Here is a 27,869-nt window from a genome sequence, read left to right as displayed (position 1 = left end):
GCGGGGTATTTATGAGGTAGTGGCTAGAATTGTGTAAATCTTCATTTTCTAATTCTGACAAGTATTTTTTTCAACATGAAGGAGTCAGCTGTAGGCGTGGATATACTAATGCCTACAGGGATGAGGGGGCACTGTAATTAAGCCCCAGTTACTGAACATATGCTAGGGCTCTAAGCTTCATTTTATCTAGTCGCCTTCCTCATTTGACCTCCATTACTGATTTCCACTGCATAGCTTGGCTTTACTCTTGCCCATTTCATTTCTCTCACACTAGATTTGTCTGATAACAAGGATTTAAACGTAATTTCAAATGCCATGTATGCATATGAACCCAGGGAGTGGCGCACAGTGCCCCCTTATAATTGTACTTGGTTCCTATTGACCAGGACCGCCCCAGAGTGACTATATATAGCACGAGATGGACAATTTGAGACAAGTGTTGCAACCTGCAGCACAGAGCTGTGCAAAGCACATTCTGCTTATAATGGGGGCAGTGCAGCGATGGCCCTCAGCAATTGGACAGGTCCCTGCCTGGCTTAAAAGAGAGCCCTGCCCCTTTATCAATGAGAAAACTATCTAACTTGAGTAATTATGCATTGTCATGTGTTTGCAAGCAACTATGTAGACTTGGTTTGTGTTCCCTGTGCTACACAGTGACCTTTGTAAATACATCTATAACTGATATTGTTTGAATACTTGCAGCCTTTGTTTACTACTAAGTTCAATTAAAGCATGGTTTGTTTGTTTTAGTGCACAGCTGGTGTAAGCCTCCAAATCAGCCACATGTATAGACATGGGTTTTCAGGGATAGAAGGAGATGGACTAGAAGTGGGGGAGGTGGCACTTGGGGGTGCACAGGAGTACCTTGATTGCAGTACGACCCGCCCATCACTATTGGAATAGTTATGGTTTGCTCCGCCCACTGCCCGCCCATCTTCACCCCCAAAACTGGCAGTCTACGTATTCTTTACCCGGTTAATCATGTGTACTGATCGGCGAGCCCGTGGGAGGTGCTGCTGATTGAAAGGAGGCAGTACCTCACTGGGGCATGGGCAGGTCAGCCGGTGTTATTATTTTCCTGTTCTGGTTCTGCTTCTGTAAGCTCTCCTCACTCTCCCACATCCACCTGGCACCACCTGTTCTTTCCGGAAGCCACTGGCTTTTAGCGAGCTACCTCGTGTCAGCTTGCAGGTGCAAGGGGTGCCCATAGAGGGCACTGTAGGCATGTGGCATGTTCCATGCTAAAGGGAAGCAGCTCATGCATCCCTGAGGGCCTCTCCTGGCAGAGCATCATGCGTCAGTTAGTGCTGAGCAATGAAACTCCTGCTCAAAGAAGTCGCTGTCAGAATTAACAGTTGCAGCAACACGTGAAGCAGAGCGGCACGGTCACAGAACCGTAGTGCTATTTGCTTATGACAAAAGAAAGGCTGAGGTTAGAACCTGCGACCTGGACCACAATACATGCATCCCCTGAACCGTCTAGCCCTTGATCTAGAAGCTGTCTGCTGAGGTGGAGAAGGCATCTGGCAATGAGATGTTACTGAGAGTTCCTGTAGCCCTGGCAACAATGTGGCAAAGAGGGCTCCAGCTAGGGTGACCAGACGTCCCGGTTGGGCCGGGACACTCCCAGTAGTTTTCCCCTTGGTCCCAGCATCCCAAGAGTTTTTTACATTTCAAAATCCCATACTGGGATTTGAGGGACGGGTGGCTTCCATCACGGTTTTGCTTGAACCAATACACAAATCCCAAAATCGGGGCAAGCACCGCTATCTTGCTCACTTATATGCCCCCATGTCCTCCCTGGCCTCTCTCCTCCAATGCAAAACACCCCTGCACTTTGCATCAGAACCGGCCACCTAAAAAGAAGTCGGAGGATAGTTTTATTGGAGTCCTATTTATGTTTTAGTCCATCTTTTGTACCATTAACACTGTAGTCCTACAGAATTCTGGTCACTCCAGCTCCAGCACATGCTGTCCATTCCAGCCTGTGAGTCTCTGTATCCGCAGCAATGTTTGTCCTTCGTGGAATTATGGTGGGAAAACATGCATTTCAGTCCGTATCCGCACCTGATCAGTTGTATACATGTGTATGATACATGTTTTGGGTGTTTCACTTTGCCCAGACCTCATTATTTTCACCACAGAGTAACAGTTGGATCATGAAATTTGTGTCTATTTGTCCTTTGGATTTACTTATGCATACTTGCCAACCCTACTGATTTAGGCAGTTGGCTACTGTTTTTTAAGCTGTCCTACCACCTACAGATTTGGGTGACAGATCCTACTGCTTTTTACAGGGACAGGTCATTTATGTGACTCTAAGGCAGGATGCTTGAGACCAGGTCCAGGACAAAGCATGCAACAAATTAATATGTTTGTGCAGTGGGCAGGTAAGTGATACATTTGAGTGATGGGCTCAGATCAACCCACGGACCTGACAGCTACATGACTCTGCCCTGCACTCTTGCCGGGACATACCTTAGGTGACCCAATAGTGAAGGCAAGTTGCAGAGCGTGCCACCATCACACAGCATCTGCCTATCAGATTGAGGAGGGTATCAGTTGCCATGTTGTTCAGTGTTCAACCTGCACTGCAGGAATAATATGCACTACCCGGGCTGCCACTACAGAGTAGCAGCAAACGTTGCCTACCAGCTCTGTGTGATAATCTTCTGTGAAGTTAGGTAATTGAATTTGGTGTTAATTTACCATTCACAATTACACATTTGAGCATCTTTCCATGTTGTGCTGTTTGATGGGTTGTGCATTTTAGAATGCTCCAGTGGTGTCAACAAATATGTTTTGTATTTTCCTGTGATGTAATTGTTATGTTAAGTATTATTTTTGAAACCTACATCTTTTTGGTCACAGAATGTTGCCAAGTATGATTTGGAACACCGCAACATATAGCAGTGGTTTCTGGTGGCAGTGTTTTCTTCAGAAATGGTTGCACATCGTTAACTATAATCCATACATTTGTAGGATTTCCCCTAATCAGGTCTTGCGTGGTAGTTCTAAAAGATAAAATGATCCTGTGAAAACAGTGCTCAGATCACTTAACAGCAATATTCATTACTTCTAGTCCCAACTCTTCCTCGTCACAGTCTTTACTAAATGAAGGCTGCTCAGCTTCCCCCAGACACTTTCACTCAACCTCTAGAAGTAAAATGTGTTTACCGCCACACCCCACAGCTGTAGACAGTCTCATAGTCCTGTGACCGTGTCCTAGGGTCAGGGTGACCGAAACACACAAGAAGGGACAAGAAGGATGTGAGGACTGTCACCAGGAAGAGTGGGACAGTTGTGGGGAAGGTTACCAGTAAGTAATTTGAGAATTACCCCCACATTCCTCCTTCTTTGTCCCACTCCTAAATAAATGCGACTGTACAGTCAGAAATAAAAGGCAGCGCTGGTGTACTGCGAAGCCCAGTGGACATTTAAAGCCCACACATGGCCCATCGGCAAAAAACAGAATGTTGAACGTCAGGGGCACACCCATGAACTGACTACCCAGGAATCAAAATCCAGTAGCGATGGGCAAACATGTTCCAAGAAGCCAAGGTTGCAGGCTTGCAAATGTCTAACAAGGAGGCTCCACTGGCCTCAGCCCTTGAGGTGGCCATTGCTCTGGTAATTAATTAATGCAGCTTTTATTAAATGCTCAATACCCGAAACCAGTCTCTAAGCATGGGAACAGGATTCGAAACCTCTGTTGCTCTGCGTTGTCTTGCTTCTAAGACAAATGCGTTGCCCCTGAGCCATCCTCTCGCCCCCTCTTGGTAGATCTCCCTATTGCATTGCCCAGTAGTGGGAAGCCTGCAATAGAGTACGCCAGAAAGGTTGTGTCCTTTAGCCAATGACTACTGCATAAGAACAAGAGACTGTTTGAAGACCAAAAGGGCGAGATTCTCTCCAGATAGGCCAGAATCACACCCTGAACGTCCAATGATGAGCAATGATCCCTGACCTCCTGAGGTATCACAGTGGGAAGGAGGGGAGGGCAATTAACTGAGAAAGCTGGAAAGGAGGGACAACCTTTAGGCAGATCCTGGGATCAGGATGTAGGGTGACCGCCTCTGTATGTATGGAAAGGTACAAAACAGCACCAAGGAGGGCACCCATCTCCCCAAGCCTGTTGGCCAAAGTGATAACAACCAAGAAGGCGGTCTGCATGAAAGGAAACCATGGAGGACGTGAGAACCAGAGGGTGGCCCAAGGTAGAGCCAAAGATTTAATCCTGGGGCAAGAGATAAATAAATTACATAGTAGCCTAGAGATGAGGTCTGATCTTTGGGCCATTTACCCAAGGAGCTCAAATGGCGCGATCAGATGCCTTCTGAGCCCTAAGGGTGGAAACAGAAAGGCCCAGCTGGAAGCGGTCCTGAATAAGGATTGCAATGTCAGGGGAACCACAGTCACATTGGAGGAGATGGCTCCTGCTATTGTGGGCTCAGAGTGTAGAGCGTATATTAAAGGCCAGAACTGTCATGGAAAGGGGAAAGGAAAGAACATGACTGCTTCTTAAATTGCTGCACTGTTGGCTTCGAGTTGGAACAGGTGACTTCACCCCCTGAGAACTACATTCTGGATGCCGCGTGCTCCTATAACTTGCTCACAGACTCCCGATCAAGGTACTTCCCCTTCAGGTTCTTGCACTCATTGGTGGTTTAGTGGAGATTAGACGAGGATGATGAAGATGATGAGGAAGAATAGGACAAGCGGAAGGAAGGGAGGAGAGTCTATGCTGTGGTGAGTGGTGGCCCTGCCCCAGAGTGAAAGTAGCCTCTGTTCTTCTCTCAAGAGCTCCCTAGAGCCTTCTACTTCTGGGAAGATCCACTCGGCCTCGTCCTGGAAGCATGATGGGGAGAGCTGGATTAGCTGGAAGAGTAAGGGTCCCTACACTTTTTCTTCCCTAAGTGCGTGTGAGGTCCCATGCTGGAAAACAACCATGTGCCCTGGAGCCAGGCTTTAAACTGAGGCTAGAGACAGACTATGCCCCCTGAGCATCAGTCTGGGCAAACACCTGCACACCGTTTTGCCTTTTTAAAAATATTTTTTCTTGTAAGGACAAAAACACTGTCACTTTATGGCACAATCCAGCGTAGGCCCAGGAGGTCTTTCTCTATGTCCCTACTGGGCCGAACGATGAGAAATGAGCAGGAGACGGGCCCCTCCTTGATCCACCCAGCTAACTTCGCTAAAACTGTGGGTCGAGAGCAGGGATGGTGTCAGGGCCTTTGAATTTTTTCAGTTGAAAGGGGCCTCGAGCATCTGTGGTGTCTCCAGAAACTGCCTCAATATTGGCAGCTAATGGTCGTATAGCGCTGCAGTCCACGCTTTTCATTTGGGACTTTGTGCGCTTTGAGCCCGCACATTACAAGCTGGGCATCGCCTTTCTTTACATCAGCCCCTTGCGGATAAAGAAGCACTAATCACGAGACTGCGTGTGAGAAGGGAGTAGAAAATTTAAGCGTCCTTTTCAGGTGACGTTTGGTGTTTCAGCTCCCTGCTGGCTGTCTTGTGATAACCAACGGCTAGTAACCCCCTTGTCTCCATTGTAATGTGTGCATTCCAAGGGTGGCTAAGACTTTTGTTCTCCTCTCTTAACCAAGGGGGGGGGGGGGCAACCGTTGTGTTGAAATTGTCCCCCTTGGCCTCTTCAGCTGGCCCTGATCAGGAGCCTCGTCCTTGACCAACTTACAGTTCCTAGAATGGGTACCATGGAGTCCTGTGCTCCTCTATCCCCAAAACTAGCCGGGGAGGTGGGAGCAACCGCCCGTTCATAGACATCAAAATGTGAGGTGAGAAAGATGGCCACAGCAGGATTTCTCTATGTGAAACGCCTGCCCAAGGGCCAGCAGAACAAACAGGACTGTGGGCGTGCTGGCAGCCATCTTATATACTCTGGAGCCAGTAGGGGCAAGGGTGGGAACGCATTTTGTTTCTAGTTAAAAGGTCTTTGGGAAGACGGACCGCCTTCATTTCGTTGGGACTGGGACAAGGAAGAGGAGACTTGCGGGTTATGTCTAACGCCCTCTGTGTCTGTCCTCTTCTCCACGGATCTTCCCAGTCCTTCCTGACCCGGTCTTACACTTGACCTGTTGTTCCTGGTTTTCCATCTATCCCATTGTTGATCTTTGTCAGTCCTATGTTTATTACCTGTGTGTTTTCTGTTGGTGCCTATCTAAGACTTAGCCATTGTTCCTCCTGTTCCGTTTTAGGAGCTTTTCTAGCCTATCAGGGATTTTCCCGATCTTGTCCCTTGGCTGTATCGGTTCCACTGTTTCCCCGCCCCATTGGTGTGCGAGTAAATTGACATATACCGATTCATGGAATAAATGTGCGCCGAAAATCCCAGCGCAGAGGGGCCAATGCGTGCGCTGCGCCGAAAATCAGCGCAAAGCGCAGGGAAACCAGCGCACGTCGATTCATGGAAGTCCCTGCGCAAGAAAAGCAGAGGACGTGCGCGGAAATAACGCGCGGCGCAGGCCGGCGCACAGGTCAACCAACGTCGTGCGCCACGGCCACTGCGCCATCACTCCGAGCGCAGCGCACAGCTCTAAAGTAGGCGGAACACAGGGCGGGACACTCGGAATGGGGAATAAAATGGGGCACAACACTCGGAATGGGGAAGAATGTGGGCGGCACGGGGAAAGTTCAGGAGGCAAGTGCGCGGAACGCCCACACGCTCGCATACAACACGTATTCATGGAATAGAATAGGGCAAAAAAGCGCACGCTCAAAGCAGCGCACAGGCACAAACAGGCACAAACACGACCGCCACAAGAAAGCAGGCGGTAGCGTGTCTGCGCCTGCAAGAAATGTGCGCTAAAAGGCGCGCCAACAAATAGCACCTATATACAGACATGACCAATGTACAATACTGTTGCCCTCCTGGACAAATGACGTACAAAGGGGTACCCACAAACACAGACACGCGCAGAGAGAAAAAATAAACGTGTGCGTGCATACCGGGGTGCGCGTTAAGTTCCACACGCGATATGGGCTGGGCGGGTACGTGGATTGCAGGGGTGCGCGGGAAGTTCCACACGCGATATGGCAGGGAACGTGGATTCGAGGGGTGCGCGGGAAGTTGCACACGCGAAATGGCCGGGTACGTGGATTGCAGGAGTGCGCGGGAAGTTGCACACGCGAAATGGCCGGGTACGTGGTTTTCAGGGGCGCGCGGGAAGTTCCACACGCGATATGGCCGGGTACGTGGATTTCTGGGGCGCGCGGGAAGTTCCACACGCGATATGGCAGGGAACGTGGATTCGAGGGGTGCGCGGGAAGTTGCACACGCGAAATGGCCGGGTACGTGGTTTTCAGGGGCGCGCGGGAAGTTCCACACGCGATATGGCCGGGTACGTGGATTGCAGGAGTGCGCTGGAAGTTGCACACGCGAAATGGCCGGGTACGTGGATTTCTGGGGCGCGCGGGAATTTCCACACGCGATATGGCAGGGAACGTGGATTTGAGGGGTGAGCGGGAAGTTGCACACGCGAAATGGCCGGGTACGTGGTTTTCAGGGGCGCGCGGGAAGTTCCACACGCGATATGGCCGGGTACGTGGATTTCTGGGGCGCGCGGGAAGTTCCACACGCGATATGGCAGGGAACGTGGATTCGAGGGGTGCGCGGGAAGTTGCACACGCGAAATGGCCGGGTACGTGGTTTTCAGGGGCGCGCGGGAAGTTCCACACGCGATATGGCCGGGTACGTGGATTGCAGGAGTGCGCTGGAAGTTGCACACGCGAAATGGCCGGGTACGTGGATTTCTGGGGCGCGCGGGAAGTTCCACACGCGACATGGCAGGGAACGTGGATTTGAGGGGTGAGCGGGAAGTTGCACACGCGATTTGGCTGTGAGCTCCCAGGCATTACCTGTACACCCTCCACGGCCCCTGCAGGCAGCACACACCACAGGGAACTACCCTGCACACCTGCTCATGTCTCCCACCACCCCCACCCCCAGCACTGTGGGCAACCTGCCAGCAGGCCCCCACCCATGGCCAACCCATGTCTCCCACCACCCCCACCCCCAGCACTGTGGGGAACCTGCCAGCAGGCCCCCACCCATGGCCAACCCATGTCTCCCACCACCCCCACCCCCAGCACTGTGGGGAACCTGCCAGCAGGCCCCCACCCATGGCCAACCCATGTCTCCCACCCCCCCCACCCCCAGCACTGTGGGCAACCTGCCAGCAGGCCCCCACCCATGGCCAACCCATGTCTCCCACCACCCCCACCCCCAGCACTGTGGGGAACCTGCCAGCAGGCCCCCACCCATGGCCAACCCATGTCTCCCACCACCCCCACCCCCAGCACTGTGGGGAACCTGCCAGCAGGCCCCCACCCATGGCCAACCCATGTCTCCCACCACCCCCACCCCCAGCACTGTGGGCAACCTGCCAGCAGGCCCCCACCCATGGCCAACCCATGTCTCCCACCACCCCCACCCCCAGCACTGTGGGCAACCTGCCAGCAGGCCCCCACCCATGGCCAACCCATGTCTCCCACCACCCCCACCCCCAGCACTGTGGGCAACCTGCCAGCAGGCCCCCACCCATGGCCAACCCATGTCTCCCACCACCCCCACCCCCAGCACTGTGGGCAACCTGCCAGCAGGCCCCCACCCATGGCCAACCCATGTCTACCACCACCCCCACCCCCAGCACTGTGGGGAACCTGCCAGCAGCCCCCCACCCATGGCCAACCCATGTCTCCCACCACCCCCACCCCTAGCACTGTGGGGAACCTGCCAGCAGGCCCCCACCCATGGCCAACCCATGTCTACCACCACCCCCACCCCCAGCACTGTGGGGAACCTGCCACCAGGCCCCCACCCATGTCCCCCTGGCCCCTGGTCCTGACGATACACAATAATGGCAGTAATGACCAGCATACCCAGCACAAACACCCAGGCAAGGATTGCATGCACCCACATAGTGAATGCAATCACATGACACAACCCCAAAGGCAAGTAAGCAAAAGAACACATGTCCGCCACACACACATACACAATGGGTGCAAGTCAATGTCAAAACCCATATCATGGCATGTAAGAAACCAAAGAAAAAATGACACAAGTGTAAGATAATATCAAAATGTATTAAAAAATAAAAATAAAGTAAACTCTGACAACTATCTGGTAAAGCAAATAAAAGGTCCATGTCCGGGAACAAAAATGAGAAACCAAAAAACAAAGGATAGAAAAATGAATAGATTTTGTCCAAAGTAAACACATGTAGAATGAAATGAAAGATAAACCATTACGACATGGTGTGACCAATATGAAAGTTAAAAAATTTATCTCACAAAAAATAACTATATTTACAGGATTGTTCAAGGGTCCATGAGCCCAACACCACAAATTAAACCTAATACTAACTATTTAAAAAAATATGTACAAAGAAGTGGCCATTGTCCAAGCGGTCCAAAAAAAAAAAAAAAAATAAAGGAAACCTAGCACTAACTAACTAAAAAACTATATACAAAGGCAGCGGGCTAGTCCTGCGGCTCACTTGGTGATGCTGGCCAGGGCATCCTCGAACTCCACGTCAATGTCCTGGAGGCGGGACTCAGTCCTGGCCCCGAGGTCTCGCAGGGACAACCCCATGTGCTCTCCAAATTCCCTGCGAGCCTCCTCGAGGCACTCAGCCCGCCTCAATGCCTGATGCATGGAGATCTCCGCCCTGGCCATGGCGAGCCGCTCCTCTTCCGCCCGCTGCCGCTCCGCACCTATCCGCTGGCCAAACTCCTCCCACACGGAACACACCGCCATGCCAGGGTTGCCCTGCCCTCCGGCCGATGCCTGCCCCTCCGATCTTGATGGCCCTGAGCCATGATGCCTCCCACGTCGAGCCCGCTGCTGCCTGCGACGCCACTGCCTCTGCCAGCACGACGGCATCCAGGCTGATGGTAACCACCGACGCCGTCGTGCACGTGCCCTGCCCGATGATGCCGGCACATCTTCCATCTGCTGGGGTCCACTTGCTGTGTCGTCCACCCCTGCTGGACCTCCGACTCCCAACTGTGGCAGGGATGGGATCCCCACCGAGCTGGCTGCATTGGTCGGGGCAGGTCCACAGGGGGCCATGGTGGCATCTGGGCCGGAAGACGGCAAGGAGAACGACTGGTGGATAGCCTGCACAGAGGAGGAGAGGGCCGTCAGATTGGCCAACACATGCAGGAACCCCCCGAACATGGCCGATCCCAATTGGGCCACGTCGGCACGGTGCACTTCGTGATGACGTGCGTGCTCCTCCCGGGAAGCACGCACGGCATCACGAATCACAGCCGTGCGCATCGCGACCCCAATCAGGACCTGCTCCACGCGGCCAGGGGTTCCCACGGCCGCAGGTGGAGGGGAGTCAGTTGACATGGACATCCCCTCTACCTGCGGACGGGCCTGGGACGGGGCATCCCTGCTGGTGCATGGTGGTGCACTCACAGGGTCAGGGACAGCGACATGCACAGGCCCCTCCACGGTGACCTGTGCTGCCTCCTGCCCCTGGCCCTGGACTGCACCACTTGCACCAGCAGGGATGCTCCCACCAGGGCCCATGTGTGCACCAGTGTCGGCCTCCTCCTCCTCTGTGCAAACCACCAACCTGGATGGCTCCTCACCGTCTCCCGCCGTAGCAGGCCCCTGTGGGGGCTCACCCACCCCTTCCGCTGCAGCCGTGGGGGCATCCCCGCCGCCTTGCTCCACAGCGCCGTCTCCGCCCTCTTCTTCACTAGCCGCTGCGTAGAGGGAGACAAAGAACACAAGCATCAGGCTACTGTACAATGGTCCCCTAGACAGGAAGCAATAGCAGATGAGCACCCCTGTCAAAGTACACTTCCATCATGTCCCTCCACAACACATGGGTCAGTCCAGGCAAAACACACACAGTAACAGGCATGGTGCATGCCATGCACATTTCCATGCATGTCCAATTGACTCTTGAAACATTCAATGAAATGTAACTCACATGCATCATGGCTCATGCATATCACATGCACACACTACACCTCAGTCACATCCATCTGGCCACAATCACACCAAACACAGGCAAAACAAGGGTAAGGTGGGTGCGTCACTGAATCTGTGCATTGTCACACACATGAGTCATGCATCCATGGCATGCACAAGTCACAGACATGCAGGTCAGGCACACAGACATGGCTACCATATATGTACCTGGCATCAGCACCCATCCTCACCCCCATCCATGTCCAGGTACAGAGACTGGCATGCTCTCATGTCCCAAATCTGCATAGTGCTCCCCATGCCGCATTTCTACACATGCAACAACCATGTGGGTCACACATCACTGGTCGCACATGCATTACCATGATGTCCCAGCACACATACATGCATACATGGCACATGGCACACATACAGGCAAGTATCATAGAACCAGCACACCGCAACATGCCCTGTCTCACACAGTGATGCTTGGACACTTACCGCTCAACTCCAGACGGGTCTCCCTCTCAAGGATCTGGGCGTGGAGCGCTGGGCGTACGCGTTCCAGGACCCTCTTCTGGATGGAACTCATGTGGCCCCGGCCCCCCTCCACGAGGCGCCGGGCCTTCACAAGGGTCCTGGACCTCAAGTCCTCCCAGCGCTTCTTGATCTTCAAGACGTTGCGGGTTGCCACCCCCTCCGCGTTGATGGCAACCACACAGTCGGCCCAGATCCTCTCCCGTCCTTCCTTGCTGGCGCGGGACGATCCAAAGAGGGCATCATACTGCCCCAGGACATGCTCCACCAGGACACCAACTTCGGTGGCAGTGAAGCTGGTGCCCCTCTGCCCCTCTGGCCTGGGGTTGCCACTGGTGCCAGATGTAGAAGTGCCCGACATGGCAACCCCAGAGGCAGGTGTGGGTGGGCAACTGGGTCCTGGGGCTGGGCTGTGGAGCGATGTAATCCCAGTTGGGAGTCTTCAGTTCCAGCACGGGTGGACACAGCAACTGGACCCCTGCAGATGGCTGATGTGCAGGCACCAAATGGCAGGGCACGGTGGCAGCAGGCAGGCAGGCAGGCAGCAGCAGATAGCACGTGGGAGGCTGCTCAGGGCACTTGGGGGGCAGTAACTCGGCCTTCGGGGCAGGAGCGTGGTGTTCCGTGTGTTTTCGGGTGGCCAGCTTGATACGGAGTGATTTGGCACGTGAAATTCCTGCACGTCAGCGTGAAATCCGAGGAAAGGCCCTTAGCGCGTAAGTGCGTCAGCACGCATACGCGATTCTATTGGACCAGAGTCCCTCATCGCGTAAGCGCGTCTGACGTGATCCGCACGGGCGTTCCCCACTCAGCACGTGAAGACGGAGCACACGTGGAAATCCTGCACGTCAGAGTGTCATCGCGTGTAATTGGCCAAAAGTGCGCGTACACGCCATTGGCCTATGTACGTGTATTTCAGGGGCGCGCGGCCACTTACACAGGCAAGTACGTCAGCTCACCTGTATGCCTGCAGCGTGGGAATTTCCACACGCGATAGGAGTGGGAACCCGATTCCAGGGGTGCGAGGCTCACACGCTGCCTACTACACGCGCAAGGCATTAATTTGCGCACTTTTCAATAAACAAGCCAGATGCCAGGATGAACATACCGTTCCTAGCAGCAGTGGCAGTGGGCTACCAAAGGAGGATGAGGAGGAGAGTCAGGGCCAGAATATTCACACCCAGAACCAGCCTATTCGGGATGCCTGATGACCAGGTGTATGGGAGGTACAGGTTTCCAGCACACATCATACTGGACCTGGTCAGTGAGTGGGAGGATGACCTCACATCACCCACCCTGTGCTCCCAAGCACTCAGCCCCCTGCAGAAGGTCCTGAATGTACTGCACTTCTTGGCCACTGGATCCTTTCAGCGGACAAGTGCCATAGTGGGTGGTGTGTCACAGGCCACGCAGTCACGCTGTCTACACCAGGTCTTGAACATCATCACTGCACGGCCTTCAGTCCGCAGGCACATATATCTCCCCAGGACTCATGCAGAAAGGCGGACGTGCATCCAGGAATTCTATGGTGTGTCTCAATTCCCCAAAGTGCTTGGTGCAATTGACTGCACACATGTGGCTCTACGTCCACCCAGGGCAACAGAGCACATCTATAGAAACCGCAAGCACTGGCATTCCATCAACGTCCAAGTTGTATGCAATGCCAAGGGAATAATCACATCAGTATATGCCAACTATCCAGGGTCCACCCACGACAGCTTCATCTACAGAATGTCTACCCTATGCCGGGACCTAGAGGCTGGCCAGCATGGAGATACATGGCTGCTTGGTGAGCATGAATGCCACTCCACATGCATGCATGTCAGATACTGGGTCATGACACAACACCACTAATGATACCCATCACCACCTCCGCAGGGGACAGTGCCTACCCTATCAGCCCCCACATGATGACCCCAATCCGGAACCCCACCACGCCACCCCAGGTAAGGTACAACACAGCCCACATTGCTACACGGGGCATAGTGGAGCGCACATTCGGAGTGCTCAAGTCACGCTTTCGCTCCCTTGACCGTTCTGGCGGGCAGCTGTTATATGCTCCCCGAATAGTGTGCAGGATCATAGTGGCAGCATGTGTCCTGCACAACGTTGCAACACGCCGGGGCCTGCCCGTGGACATGGTGGTGCCCCCACATCCACAACCACATGCACGCCCGCTGCGCATGGGAGGGGAAAGGGCACGGGGGGAGGCAGCCCGTACGCAACTGGTGGCCAACTTCTTCACCTAGGAATCACAGTGCTGGCTAGTGCACACTGCTCTGGCACATACCATCTGACAATCAATGATGACTCTACCTGACAATCTCCGAAAATTACTTGACAATGAACTGTCAGATACACATCAGCCTGAGATTGTTAACATGGAAGTGTCAATATGTGTGCACCCCTAGCTACACATACACCAGCTATGCATCACAACGCAAAGACACAACTCCTTCAATCTAAAATGCATTGCCACGGGCGATTCACTACATGACAACATTGCCATGTCACCCACTCCCTTCACAGTCCCGCCACTGAGGACACCATGTCATGGTATGTGACAGCAAACAAACTGGCCATCACAACATGACACCAGTGTCACAAATAGCAGTGCCCCAAATGGAACATAGCCGCACTTGAGCAGCTAACCGCCCTGGAGCCACTACTACACACCTGTGTAAGAGTAATTTCTATCAAATTACACACCAACCCACCCTGAAGCCCACCCAAACAAGACACATTGCATGTAATCAATGGTAGTCTCATTACCTGATTCAGCTGGTATGTCCTCACCGTCCAGATGTACAGTGATGGCGCCATGCAAAAGTGTCAGTGCACATCTACCGACATGTAGTGTGACTCCAGAGAGTATGCCCTTGTGAAGATCTGTGTGAAATACCTGCAAAACATGAGCAACATATGTAAGTAGAGGCACATATCATACCATCATGCATAGTTAGGTGCAACAACAATGAACACTATGAATGTCTACACAGTATTGACTATGGACTGGCCAACAGCTCATGGGAGTCCAATGTCACCGTGTAATTTGCTGTCACTTGGGCACACCCTTTGCAAGCCCATGGAAAGGGAAGCAGGAGGGGTGTGGATGTCTGCTACCCAAGCATCGAAACCAAACTCAGGACAAGCCTGCATGTGCCCAGCCACAATACAGTGTATGCCCAGGTACCCACACAAGGCAACACTCTTGCAAAATAAAAATGAAAAAGAGAAAAAATGGCCATGAAAGGGCCGGCGGGGGGGGGGGGGCCACCTATGAGGTCCGAGGACAGGATGCACGCCACAATCCACCTGTGTGGATCATGGGAAAGGAAAACACCCCATAGGCTCGTGGCCCACACGGCTACTCTGTTGTGGGAGATGAGTCGCTATGGCTCTGCCCAGACCCTGCAGCTGACTCTGGAGGTGGGGGAGCTGCCTCAGAAGATGGTGTGACAATGGGAGGCAGCCCACGCAAAGCACGAGTTTGCTCCTCCATGGCTGCAAGCAGGCGGGTCTGGTAGTTCTGGTTCTGGGTTATAATCATGCGGAGGTCCCCATGCAGTAACTCCCGGGATGACCTGACCTCCGCACGAGTTGCCTGCATCTCGGCCGAGAGCGTCCGTGTCAGACGCTCCAGCTGCTCCTCTGTCCTTCTATGGGATGAAGCCTCAAGCTCTAACAGGGTCGACCTGAGGTGACGGAGTTCTTCCCTCAGGGCTTCCCTGTGGCGCTGGGACTCCATGGAAAGTGATTCCCCCAGAGTCGCCAGTGCCGCCCGCCTGTCCATGTTGGACGCCAACATATCCTCCCTGTGTGCCTGGCAGATGGACTCTGTAGCCTGCTCCAGTCGCTCCATCAGCCTTTCTGGGGGGACAATGGAAGTGGCCACCCTATCCATGGCCTGTGCAATCATCTCGGATGATGCTGCCTGTTGGGTGGCCATACCGTAGATGGATTGCTCCCATACGGTATTGCCAGGTGGCATACGGCCACCACGTTGACGGGCACCACACCTGCCTGGGGCAAGGCGGACTGCGCCTTGCTGTGCCGGCAAGGCCTCAGGCTGCAGGACTGCATTCCCTCTCTGATCTGCAGCCCCAGGAACAGGATCAGAGATTGGGTGGTGTGGCCCTGCATCCGTAACCACCAGAGGCTGATCTGCCGACACTGACATCCCCATTGAGGCCAATGGCCTGGCTGCAGGTGGGTCGGACAGAGGAGATTCTCTCCCAAGAACACTCACCTGCGACTGCACATAGGTGTCATCCTCCGAGTCTACACCTGAATACTGCTCGGGGGAGGAACCCCCAGAGACACCCCTCGACAGCACGGCCTGCAGCACTTGTGGGTTTTCACCCACAAACACACCACGTCCCTCACTTGTGGTAGGTCGGCCCGGGTTGCCCTCCTGGGACGGCTCCACCACCACATCCCCAGCATCAACAAGTGCTTCGTCCCCTGCAAAGACATGAAAGAGAAAAATGGAAACAGGCATTAGCACCATGGCATGCAACAAGGGCTGATGAACAACATAGGCAGTAGTCCTACGACACATGTCCTACATGACTGGGAGTCCTCCTATGCATTCACCATCACTGGGTCTGTAGGGGAGGCTCAGGGCATACTATGTACTGATTGGAGAGCAACGCCTGCTCACCTTGATGCCTAGCACTGCCATCACACATTGGGCGGTGATTGCCATGTCAAAGGCACATGCCATCACACACATGGCATGTGACATAGCCACCAAGTGAAGAGGGAGAGGAGGGCTACTTTTTTGGATTTCAACCACTCTGGTCCTGACATTGCATCGTCACATCAATTAGTATACATGTTGTACATGGATCTGCTAGTCCAAATTGGCAACGATGCACAGTGCCTTGTCTACATCAACATAATGCAGTAAACATTGTGATTCCACCTCCCCAACACCTGTAACGGAATAATTTTGCATTCGTGAAGCACCGGTCAAGTAATGTTTGTAGGTGCAGCGGAGCACTGAGGGGTGGTGGGGCAGAAGGGGATGCCAGTCAACAATACTACTGGTGCTGGTGTCATTCATGTCACGCAAGTGCAGGGGTGGGTGGCACAATGAAGTGCAAGGGGGAGTGGCGGCTGGAAGTGCTGTACAAGGTAAGTAGGACTTGACGTCAAGGGCAGATGGTGTTAGGCGCAGACAAGTGCTGGGGGGGTGGCCTATAGGGGTACAGAGACAATCATGCTGTGCTGTGGGCTCGGAGGGGACAGGGGAGGTACACACTGCCTCTGGCTCGGCAAGGTCCTTTCAGATTTCTATGTGTCCTGCAGAGTTGTCACATGCCGCAGATATGTGCCCTTGGATTGGGGATCTCATCTTGGTGAGAAGGGTGAGGCGCTATTGCCTTTGGGGCATGTGGCAGGCCAGTTTGCCAGAGGATGGCCATGATGCAGGACATTCCCTCTCTGCCACCCGGCACCTGTGGTTTGGGTTCCCAAGATCCGAGTCATGCCAGGACTCTGCATTGGCATGGGGCTTCAGACAGGTGGTCATGACCGTGGCTAAGACATCCAGTGTACCTGACATGGAGTGGAGCATGGAGTGGGCCCTGTCAGGATGGGAGTGAGCCTAAGGGGGAGCTGGATGGGGGGGAGATTTTGGCAGCATGAGCCTCGACTGACACACACTTCATGGGTCGGAATACCAAGAAGGTGTGTGACAGTGGTGAGGGTGGCTTTGCCTGTGGGGTGTTGAGGGTGAGCTGGGAGGAGAGGAGAATGTGATCACTCCAGGAGAGAGGAGTGCAGAGATGGACGGAGAGGGGAAAGTCAGATGAGATCAGAGCATCAAGAGTGTGCCCTGCAGAATGAGTAGGGACAGACGGGAGTCTAGAGGGTGAGAGGGAGTTGCTGAGGTCACAGAAAGGTCACGTGGGGGCGTCAACAGGCATGCAGGTGGATGCGTACCGCACCAAGGATGAGGAATTCTGTGTCTGGGGACATGAGTGAGGAGGAGAGGTGAGGACACTCAGAAAGGAAGTAGTACATTTGACCAGTTTTCCCAGACACAGTACGCACTGTTTGAGAATGTCAAGGTGTGGTGGACAGAAACCTCACACAAGCCATTCCAGAGTGGAGTAGGTCTAAGTAGGTGTGACAGTGGCAGGAATACCCTCAGGGAAGCCAAGGGCACACCCCCCCTGCACAGTAGTGGCGGGCCAAGGAGAGGGTCAAGGATGCAGACAGAGCTGGCCGTCAGACATGTTTCCATGAGACCAAGGATGTCAAGGTGCATAACCTCATGTAAGTGACAGTTATCGGAGGAATGCCTGATGCAGCCGCAGTGAAAGGAGTGTAATTGTGGAGGAGGTTGACAGCCTTGTAGGACTTACGGGGAGTGCTAGAGATCAGAGGTGCCGCATGTGTAGGAGTTGGAGTGGGAGGCGGAGAAGGTTCATGGGAGGGTGCAGGGAGGCAGTGCAGGATTGATGAGGAGAGAGGAGGGGGGACAGCAGGAGAGGTAAGGAAGTTGATGAGATGTGGGTAGCATTTCTCAAGGAGATTGAGGTTGGCCTAAGGGCCTTGGACTGAGACGCTCCCATTACCATGCACATCAATAGTGGTATCTGAGGATTGGAAGGAGGCCAGGAGTACACCCCAACGGGTCCCACCTATGATGGTGGAAGAGGAGCAAGGAGAGAGGACAGGGACCATGTGAAGGGTCTATGGGACAGGCAAAGGCATGTATGAGCAGATGTCAGTGAGAGTTAGCTTAGAGTAGGCTCAGATGCACTGGTCAGCAATAGGGTGGGTCGCATTGGAGGGCAGGCTGCCCTCATTTGACTTTTGGCAAGCAGGTGTCGTGCGTAGGGCACGATGGTCTGAACTGTAGAAGTCATGGAAGATAGACCATGAAGAGCAGCATGGAGTGTGAGGGAATGGGGCTTGGAACCAGACGGTACCAAAGGACCCAGGAAGGAGGTGGATGTCAAGGCTACATCCACAGTATGACTGCATGTTGGTAGGCATTTATATACAGAGGACGCATTAGCATGTGGTATCATTGCATGTCAGGCATGTGAAGATGAAACTTGAATGGCTGGGGGAAAGGAGAGGAATGGTATGTAAGACATCAGATGAATAGACAGGGGAGTATGAGCAACAATGTAGTGACAAAATTACTAATCAAGGGCGACTTCCATGGTGTTGGCCCATATGTGCACTGTTGCCAGTAGGGATAGTGCTGTGGCCAGATGGTGTTGCACTGAACATACTGGATGAGGCACATGGGTGCCACTATCAACTCTGCCACACACCCCCTTGACAGGCACCCAACATGAATGCTTCACACACACACCATGCACATGGATAATACACACATGCATGTGCACTCACCGGATGATGCCTCGTAATCAGGGAGGTCTCCCACACCTTGGAGTTGTCCCTCGGTGACGTAGGATCCAGCTACGGACTCGTGTGGTGTGAGTTCTATTTCCTGTGCTGGGGACCCACCTCCAGTCACCAAGGTTGCGGCATGACTTGAGGCCAGCTTCTCCTTTGCCCTGCGCTTAAGGTCATTCCAGCGCTTCTGGCAATCACTAGCTGTGCGCCTCACTACTCCAAGGGCACTTATTCTGTCAGCAATGGTCTGCCAGTGTGCCTGGCGTCTGGCATGTGTGGTCTTGGACCCTGCAACGATGACCATTTCCCTATCATGATCTGACACATACTGAACAAGTGCATTAAGTTCGGCGTCTGTGAAGCTTGGCTTCCTTGATGGGCCGGACTGTGCAGCCGTGTCTGGGGCATCAGCCTGTGCCGGACGTGCACTCTTCCTCTTGCGCTTGGAAGGGGGTGGGGATCCAGAGTGTCCTACGCCGCTGTGGACACTAGGGGCAGGAGCCGTGGTGGACTCTGTACTGGGTGTGTGTGATTGCCCACTCAGCATGGGAGTAGGTGCAGGCATTGGGGGTAGTGGGATGGGGTCAGGCCTGATCTGAGGTGCATGAACTAGGACCGACACAGTCTTGGCAGGGTGTATGAGAGGTGGGGTGGATTGAGCCACACCCTGGCTACGGGGGCCAGCAGATGACCTATCTGGCATAGATGCGCGTGCCCTGATGACACCAATGTGCACCGGTGCACGTGCAGTGGACCTGCTGACCTGGATGTCAGCGATGGAATCACCCTCGGACAGGTCTGGTGCCACAATGGCCTGGTCCGACATGGGCTGATCAGGGTTGGTATCAGCCACATGACTCTCAACTGGGGGGGGGGGGGGGGGGCATGGGTGTCCCTGACTGTTCCTCCAGACTGGGGGGAACAGGGGCGCCCTGCAAGTCACAACCACGTCCCCTGTTGGATCCTCCACGGCCACCACGTGTGGCTCGGCCACCTTTGCCACCCTTACGGCTTGCACGCCTCCCAACCATGGCACTGATGGTATTGTGCGTATGGGAGTGGGTGTGCACAATTGTCCTGGGCAATTGGGTGTCAAAGGGGTTGGGTACCAGATGGTATTCGTACCCTAGTGCAGTGGCAAGGCTATATGACACCCCTGGGGAAAGATGACGGGTCACGCAACGCACAGGCACCCCAAAAAAGTTAAGGAACGTGCACAATACCCCTCCTAGACCACGTGTGCTGATGGAAAACCCTGCACTACGCTGTGGCATCCAGTAACACAATGAACGTATGCGTGTCACACGCGGCCTAGATTGACCTCTGAAGGGGTAGGCTACACACGGGGCAAGCACCGATGTTAGATACGTGCGTGACTCACCGTCTGCCAGGTAAAAGAGCGTGAAAAAATAGCACTTTTGGTTGGCAACACCCCCGCCAAAAGAAGAGGTGTACGCTGTCTGAGGAGACAGGACAACTGTAGAAGGGGACACTGTTTGAGGGAACAGGCCCAGGAAAACCAGTACAAGAGGAAAAAGAGAAAAGAGCTGTCAGAGGTAACAGGGAGTACGAACTGGAAACGCCGTGAAGTAAATCGCGTGTGAAACGACAAGAAGTACCGAATTCACCCACTCGCTCTCCACGAAAAGCACGTACAAGGAAATTGTGTTCAACACTACCTTTTATACAGGCCCACACGTACATCGTCACTTACGGCGTGTACGTGCTTGGCCCATTTTCACCAATCACACGCTTTGGCACTCCTGCGTGTAGGTATCTTTTCACCAATCACACGCTTTGTCACTCCTGCATGTGGATCCTTTTTCACCAATCACGCGCTTCGACACTCCTGCGTGTAGCTCACTTTTCACCAATCACACGCTTTGTCACTCCTGCATGTGGATCCTTTTTCACCAATCACGCGCTTCGACACTCCTGCGTGTCGCTCACTTTTCACCAATCACACGCTTTGACACTGCACGTGCAGGTAACTATTGACGCACATATGCTGGTGACGGGTTTTCGCGCGATGAGTGTGGGGTTTTCAGGTGCAAAATCGCTCCCTATCAGGCTGTCCACGCGTTCTAACACGAAAGACCACGCTCCTGGCCAGGAGGCCGAATTTAAGTCCCCAAGAACCCTGAGCACGCTCCCACCTGCCATCGGCTGCTGCCTGACTGCCTGCTGGCCACGTGCCCCACAGTGCTGGTGGGTGGGGGTGGTGGGAGACATGGGTGGGGGCCTGGTGGAGGGTGCCCCTGGTGGATGGGGGTTGGGGGTGGTGGGAGACATGGATGGGGGCCTGATGGCAGGTGCCCCTGCACTGCTGGGGGGTGGGGGTGGTGGGAGACATGGGTGGGGGCCTGGTGGAGGGTGCCCCTGGTGGATGGGGGTGCAGGGGGACATGATCAGGTGTGCAGGGTAGTCCACTGTTTTGTGGGCTGCCTGCAGGGGCCGGGGAGGGTGTACAGGGTACACCTGTGGGGGCCCACCCAGCCTATTCGCATGTGATAATTCCCACGCACCCCTGTGATACACGTACCCTGGCCAATCGCGTGTTGAACTTCCCGCTACCCCTGTAATACACGCACCCTGCCTGTTCGCGTGTGATGATTCCCGCGTACCCCTGTAATACACGTTCCCTGGCCTATCGCGTGTTCTACTTCACGCGTCCCCCTGTAATACACGTTCCCTGGCCCATCGCGTGTTGAACTTCCCACTACCCCTGTAATACACGCACCCTGGCTGTTCGCGTGTGATGATTCCCGCGTAGCCCTGTGATGCACGTTCCCTGGCCTATCGCGTGTTCTACTTCACGCGTCCCCCTGTAATACACGTTCCCTGGCCCATCGCGTGTTGAACTTCCCGCTACCCCTGTAATACACGCACCCTGGCTGTTCGCGTGTGATGATTCCCGCGTAGCCCTGTGATGCACGTTCCCTGGCCTATCGCGTGTTCTACTTCACGCGTCCCCCTGTAATACACGTTCCCTGGCCCATCGCGTGTTGAACTTCCCGCTACCCCTGTAATACACGCACCCTGGCTGTTCGCGTGTGATGATTCCCGCGTACCCCTGTGATGCACGTTCCCTGGCCTATCGCGTGTTCTACTTCACGCGTCCCCCTGTGATACACGTTCCCTGGCCCATCGCGTGTTGTACTTCCCGCTACCCCTGTAATACACGCACCCTGGCTGTTCGCGTGTGATGATTCCCGCGTACCCCTGTGATTCACGTTCCCTGCCTAGTCGCGTGTAGTACTTCCCGCGTACTCCTGATTTGGAGATTGCCCGCTTTGCTTTCCTTGTTTGCCTGCCCTGTGAAGTGGTCCGGGGTTAGCGCAGCCCTTAGCGATGATTTAGCGCTTTTGATGGCTTTTCCGTGCGCGAGGGCGTTCTTGGGGGCGTTACTGGCGCTGCTGCAGGCTCGCTGCGATTCTCTGCGCCACGGCTGTTTTGGGAGCTTGAAATCCATGAATACGCTGTGCGCGGAAATCTGTTTTAGCGCACGTGCCTGGCGCAGACTATCGCAGGCGCACGCTGTGCGCCAGCCGCGTGCGCTACTTGTGCGCTGGATTCTATGAATTAATGTGAATACCTGAAGTGTGGTGGGAACAGGTGGGCATTAGATGGCAGTGCTAAGGCAGAGGTGGAGCCTGGTTGGGTTGTATTGGTCACCTTCTTCCTGAGGCGGGAATTACACCAACAGGATGGTCTGGTGTGGAAAAAGAACATTATGTGCTTACGGATACCGCAGTAACCACCGGTGGATAGTACTGTGAGCACCTGTTACTTGGATTGTTTGGCCACCCTTCAGACAGGGGTGCAATCCTATGTGCCAGTGTGGCACCATGCCAATCGCTAATCAAATGGCTCAAACCCATCCTCTCTATGCACTTAACCCACCTCATCACACACTGATCCCTATCCAGAGGTCGAGGTAGGCAGGAACTAAAGGGTACAACGTTCCTGTAGTCTTCAGGAAAATTCTCCATCGTTCCCTTACTTTTAGCCCCGCAGAACACAATTCCTGGATATCAGGGAAGGGAGCCTTTGTTTTTTTTATTCCCCTTCCCCTTAGCGGGGATTCAAACCCATGCCATGCCTATGAAACTCTAGTGTAGAATCCTGCTGAGTTACCTCGCAGGCACTGGTTATCTTTTGTTTATTTGGCTAGCCTGCTTCGGACATAACGGCCATTCTCGAGCCCCACTATAGCGCGGCTTCATCGCATAAATGAAATGCTGATCACGGTGTTGTGCGCAGAGATCAGTGTTTGTTTTCAGCCATTGAGCGTGTTTAACCTGGAATTGCCACAAGCAAAGCCTTGTGTGCAGGTAGTGGGTGGGGTTGGGGTTGCTATACTGGTCATGTCGCTTAATAGTTGGGATGGTGGTGTGATTGGTGGGTGATTGGAAAGGGGGCGTGTGAAACCCTGCATGTAATTGCGGGCCTGCTAAAGGCCGGAGTCTGAACCTGTAACATAAAAGAAAAAATGAAAATGAAAATGAGAAGGAAAATAACACTGGCTGAAATGTTCATGTAGCAATGCGGTGTCATTTACATGTTGTATGAATGTGTATTTGTTTTACTTTGCTGTGGCTGGGGAAATTTGGTTTCGATTCAGGTATAGGGTTTTCCTGCTTTTGGCAGACAATGTATGTCAAAGCCATTTTGTAATGACTAAAAGCAGGTGTCATCCATTTTACCGTTCCTAGGGCGGATGTTTATGAAATTCCAAAATGGAGGACGGTGGTTCAGCTCGCATCCCAGGGTAGGTTGTTGTGTTACCTGAGGAGAAGTTCAGTTTATGGACAGAGGACCCCCCTCCCCACCTCCTTCTGTGTAGAGCACCTGGTATGGCCCGGGGGAGTGTGAGCGCAGGCTTTTGGGAGATAAGAGAGAAGAAGCGGAGGGTATTGAAGTTGGAGGGCGTAAAACCCTGTGCACGTCCCTGACGAGAGGTAATGGGCCTTTCCGGCCTGTATTTCAGTGTTTTGTTTCCTTGTGATGGTATTGGAAGGCGAATGAAGGAAGAGACGAGAGGAGCAAAGCAGGCAGGGGGCAGTGTGAAGCGATTCTGCGCTTACAGTTTGAATAAACTGCCATTTAGTAGACAGGCTCGTCATAACTTTCCCGTCCTGAAAGTACAAGAAGGAACAATATGATATGATAGTTTATTTATATAGCGCCTATACACAAAGTGTTTCAAAGCGTTCAAGGCAAGGGAGGGAACAAGGGAAAATACAATTACATTCTTACAGGCCATGAACAGTAAGGATGTGAAATTAACTATCGTACTCGGCCTGACGACATTTCAGATAGTGCAAGAGCTAAGACATAGATAAGGAAGGGAGGGGGAGAGTGGGAAGGAAATGGAAACAGACAGGCGACTACCGTACTAGGCCTGACGACATTTCTGATAGAGCTGGAGAAAAACAAGAGGTGAGGGAGAGGGGTTCAGAAAGGTAGGGGAGGAACAAAACAAGCGACTATCGTACTAGGCCTGACGACATTTCAGTTAGTGCTGGGGGCGGAGGGGGGCAAGTAAGGTGAAGGGGGTGGAGACAGATGAGGTTGCTATCATACTAGGTCCAGGGTCAATTCTGATAGACTTAGTGCATAGAAGAAAGAAAGGGGATGAGGGGAGGAGATAAGAGGAGGAGATAACAGAGTAAGCAGTCAAAAAGAGTGGAGAAGCAAGAGAGGAGAGCGAATACAATTTCAGAAGTCAGTAGCAGCACATAATGTTGCAAGCCAGGATACAAGATGAAGATGGGAACAGCATGATTCAGGGCCACCATGAGAAAGGGTGACACACTGTGAATCAATGAAGTCCATAAAAGTCAAATCCATCATTGGCCACAAGACAGTGATCGTGAAAACAGAATGTATCAGGACAGACTCCTGCAGAAGTAGGCTGGAGGGGGAGGGGGCGTTAGGGGAGCGCAGTCACTGAGCAGATAAAAGAAACAGGGGAGTGCAGTCATGGAACAGTTTGTGTTAAGACTGAACAGAGCTTTATCACCAGGCTCCCCATTCCGTCACCAATTTTGAAATAAGTTTCCTCTTCAAGGAATCAGCCACTGTCGAAGGCCTTTAGGCATCATGCAAACTCGCTGGATGATTTGGGGTTTTGTTTCCTAATTGGCATACCAAGGTGTTCCCTCTGGGTCCTATAAGAACTGTGATACGGGTAGCAGAGCCCAGGCTTTCAAAGAGTGGGAACAGCTTTCTTTCCCGTTTTGAGCACTGTGAGGATTGATTATTGCTCCCATTTGCCTGCCTGTGAAATGTTTACACAGGACGACCAAAATGCTGCATCTCACACTGTTTTAAGTGGGTTTTTCATTTTAAACCCTTACTCGTTTGGATTAAGAGGCACAGGGATGTTCACCATTGTCGCAGAGAGAGTCATAACAACCCCAAAGCACTGTGACACACCTTGGAAGGGTCACATACTAAGCCCTGCCTAGGTGAATCATTTGATTTTGGTTTTTACGCTAAGTTTGCATGCATGTCACTGTCCACTGTATTGTGCATCAGTGAGACCATATGCTGGGGGTCATTCTTTCAGGGGCGGTCTCACCTGCCTTGACTGAGAAAGATCGGGAGCAGTGATCGAATTTAGCGGGAACAGCCAGGAGCGGTGTTCCACTACTTTTATTTTTTTCTGTTTACCATTCCACTACTTTTTATGAGCATATTCACCATTTTGTACAGAGGATTTGTCCATTCATGTCCCTGTGTAAGTGTAAAGTTGGAATAGGAGCCGTAGTTACAAGTCAGTTACACTATTGCATTGCCCCGACCACGACACCTTGACACATGTTGCACTATGCTTCTGCCTATCCTGCCTATTTCACTTCTACCACTGGTCTGGAGTGGCAGAGTTTCATGTTGTATTCCCCTCCCAGTGTGTCTGAGTGTTATCCATGTTATGGGCGTGATAGTCTGGAACTACCTAGATGTTACTACTGATTAAGCTCAACAAGTCTAGCCGCGGTACACTAACAGTCGGATCATTTTTGTCATGGATAGGATCTTCCCCATTTAAGCCATTACTTTTCCCAATTCATACGGAGGCTGGGTATTTATTTTAGCATTGCAATACACAGAAAGCATTGTTTATCATACTCCAGCCTTGATCGGAGTCACGGCTGTCTTTTATTCAAAGTATCTGCTGTCAGGCAAAGTAGGACAATGGCCCTCATTCCGAGTAGGGCGGTAAGCGATTCCGGGCACCGGTAAGGAGACCGGTGCCGGTAATCCCTTACCACCCTACTACAAGCTCCCTTAGCAGGTCCCTTCCTTAACGCCTGGTCTGACCTGGCGTTATGTAGGGGACCCGTTAAGGGACCTAGGCGCAAATAACGGGCTTGACATACGCCAGCCCGTTTTTTGCACCCTCCCCATTCCCATTGAGCCCTTTGGGGGCTCAAATGGGAATGGGGAATGGTTTGGTGAATGGGGATTTACCGGTCCCGCCAAGGTCTGACTACACCGGTAAGTCCCCATTGCACCACCAAACCGGACACGGTACTGTTATTGGTGGCAGTCATGGCGCAAATAGCACCATGACTGCCACCAAACTCGGAATGAGGGCCAATGTATGTAAAGCACTCATATTGCCGGCATCTAGTACCAGGGCCAAACTATGACAATGTATGCATAACGCAAGTATTTGTGTGTGTTATACCTGGCACTGTTGGCAAGATAGAGAAGAAAAAAAAACTGTTATATGAGGACTATATTTATGGATGGCAAGTTATCAGGCACCGTAATGCAATGTTACAAGGCAGTGTATGGAGGGATATGTTGCTGTGTCTAGGTTGGCTCCTCCACTCACTCATCCGCCCAGCCCTGCAATCCTCCACTGATTCCCTTCCACCCACTCCAGCACCCATCAGTCCATTCAATTCAACCCCTCACTGGCCATGGTCCACTCACTCCCTGCCTCACCCATCTATGCACCCATCACCCAGCTAACCACGCATGTGGATAGTCGCACACCATTCAAAAGGCTTTGGCAATGCTAGTTAACCCTGGCTGTTTGTGGAAGGGATGTCCCTGTACGAGAGTCTTGCAAGACCAGGCTGCCTCTGCTTTGTGGCCTCGCATGACAATCAGTTAGTGTACATCTGTGACTGAGGGAAACCTGGTTCCTTGGGGCGTCTGCCACTCACACACACTTCAGGCAGCTGACTGCCCCGCCTCTTGCTCCTTACAGCCCCTAGGCACCGCATTCCTATACCCCACTACGCCTCCAGCAGACATTCACACATTCCAAATTCACCTGGATCCTCTGGGGGAGTGTTCAGACACTGCAGGCAGTCCTTAGTGGCGCAGTACAGCCCAGCCCTGCATGTGCAGATGGCATCTGTGGCAAGGGTGCATTGGCTTCGGTATTCCAGAACTGTGGAGAGAAGAAAAGGGCAATAGTGATTAAAAATAAGTGAAAGGGCCTCCATTAACAGTGAGTCACAGAGCTCTTCTTACACACCTCAGACCTGGCCCTGATCATGAACCCTGACTCATGGCACCACCGTACCCTGTTCTGCAAATGCGCGTCATTTGTGACGGCAACTCCCCCTTCTATTGAAACCCACGCGCAATGTTGTTAATGTGCCTCCATGTGCTGCAATAGCTGGGACTCATCAAGCCCAGCTAGTGCAGCACAGAGACCCGCACAGAGCTGTGACAGCGCGCTCCAATATTGCCGTGCCGCACTACTTGCTATTGGTGCAGATGGGGTCAAGCCGCCCCTCTATCTGCTGTGCTAGCCCACACAGAGCATATGCACACATAAATATTTAGACACAGAATTAATTAGACTCATAGAAAAAGAAAGGCACTAGAACATAGCAATAGCTAAAAATATAATAAAAGGCCAGATGTATGTTTGTCCGATGCAGCATCTTCGCCTGTTGTCACCGCCAGAGGGAGCTGTTGCCTTAGGATATATAGTGGTCCTACTGTGTTAATGTCAACCTGCCCTTTG

The 27,869-nt window shown here is 52.9% G+C and overlaps 1 protein-coding gene across 1 annotated transcript in view; it reads right to left on the bottom strand.

Annotated features, from left to right (window-relative positions):
* Window positions 1–27,869, bottom strand: part of LOC138580284 (tumor necrosis factor receptor superfamily member 3-like) — a 74,367-nt gene that overhangs the window by 4,476 nt on the left and 42,022 nt on the right. Inside the window, exon 3 of the mRNA XM_069650697.1 lies at window positions 27,165–27,284. Within this exon, the coding sequence (XP_069506798.1) occupies window positions 27,165–27,284 (120 nt within the window). The remainder of the gene's footprint in view (window positions 1–27,164; window positions 27,285–27,869) is intronic.

This window comes from Ambystoma mexicanum, chromosome 3p (genome assembly GCF_040938575.1).
Source record: "Ambystoma mexicanum isolate Mex_15411 chromosome 3p, UKY_AmexF1_1, whole genome shotgun sequence".
Lineage (NCBI taxonomy): Eukaryota > Metazoa > Chordata > Amphibia > Caudata > Ambystomatidae > Ambystoma > Ambystoma mexicanum.
This window is presented reverse-complemented; position numbering and strand designations above follow the sequence as displayed.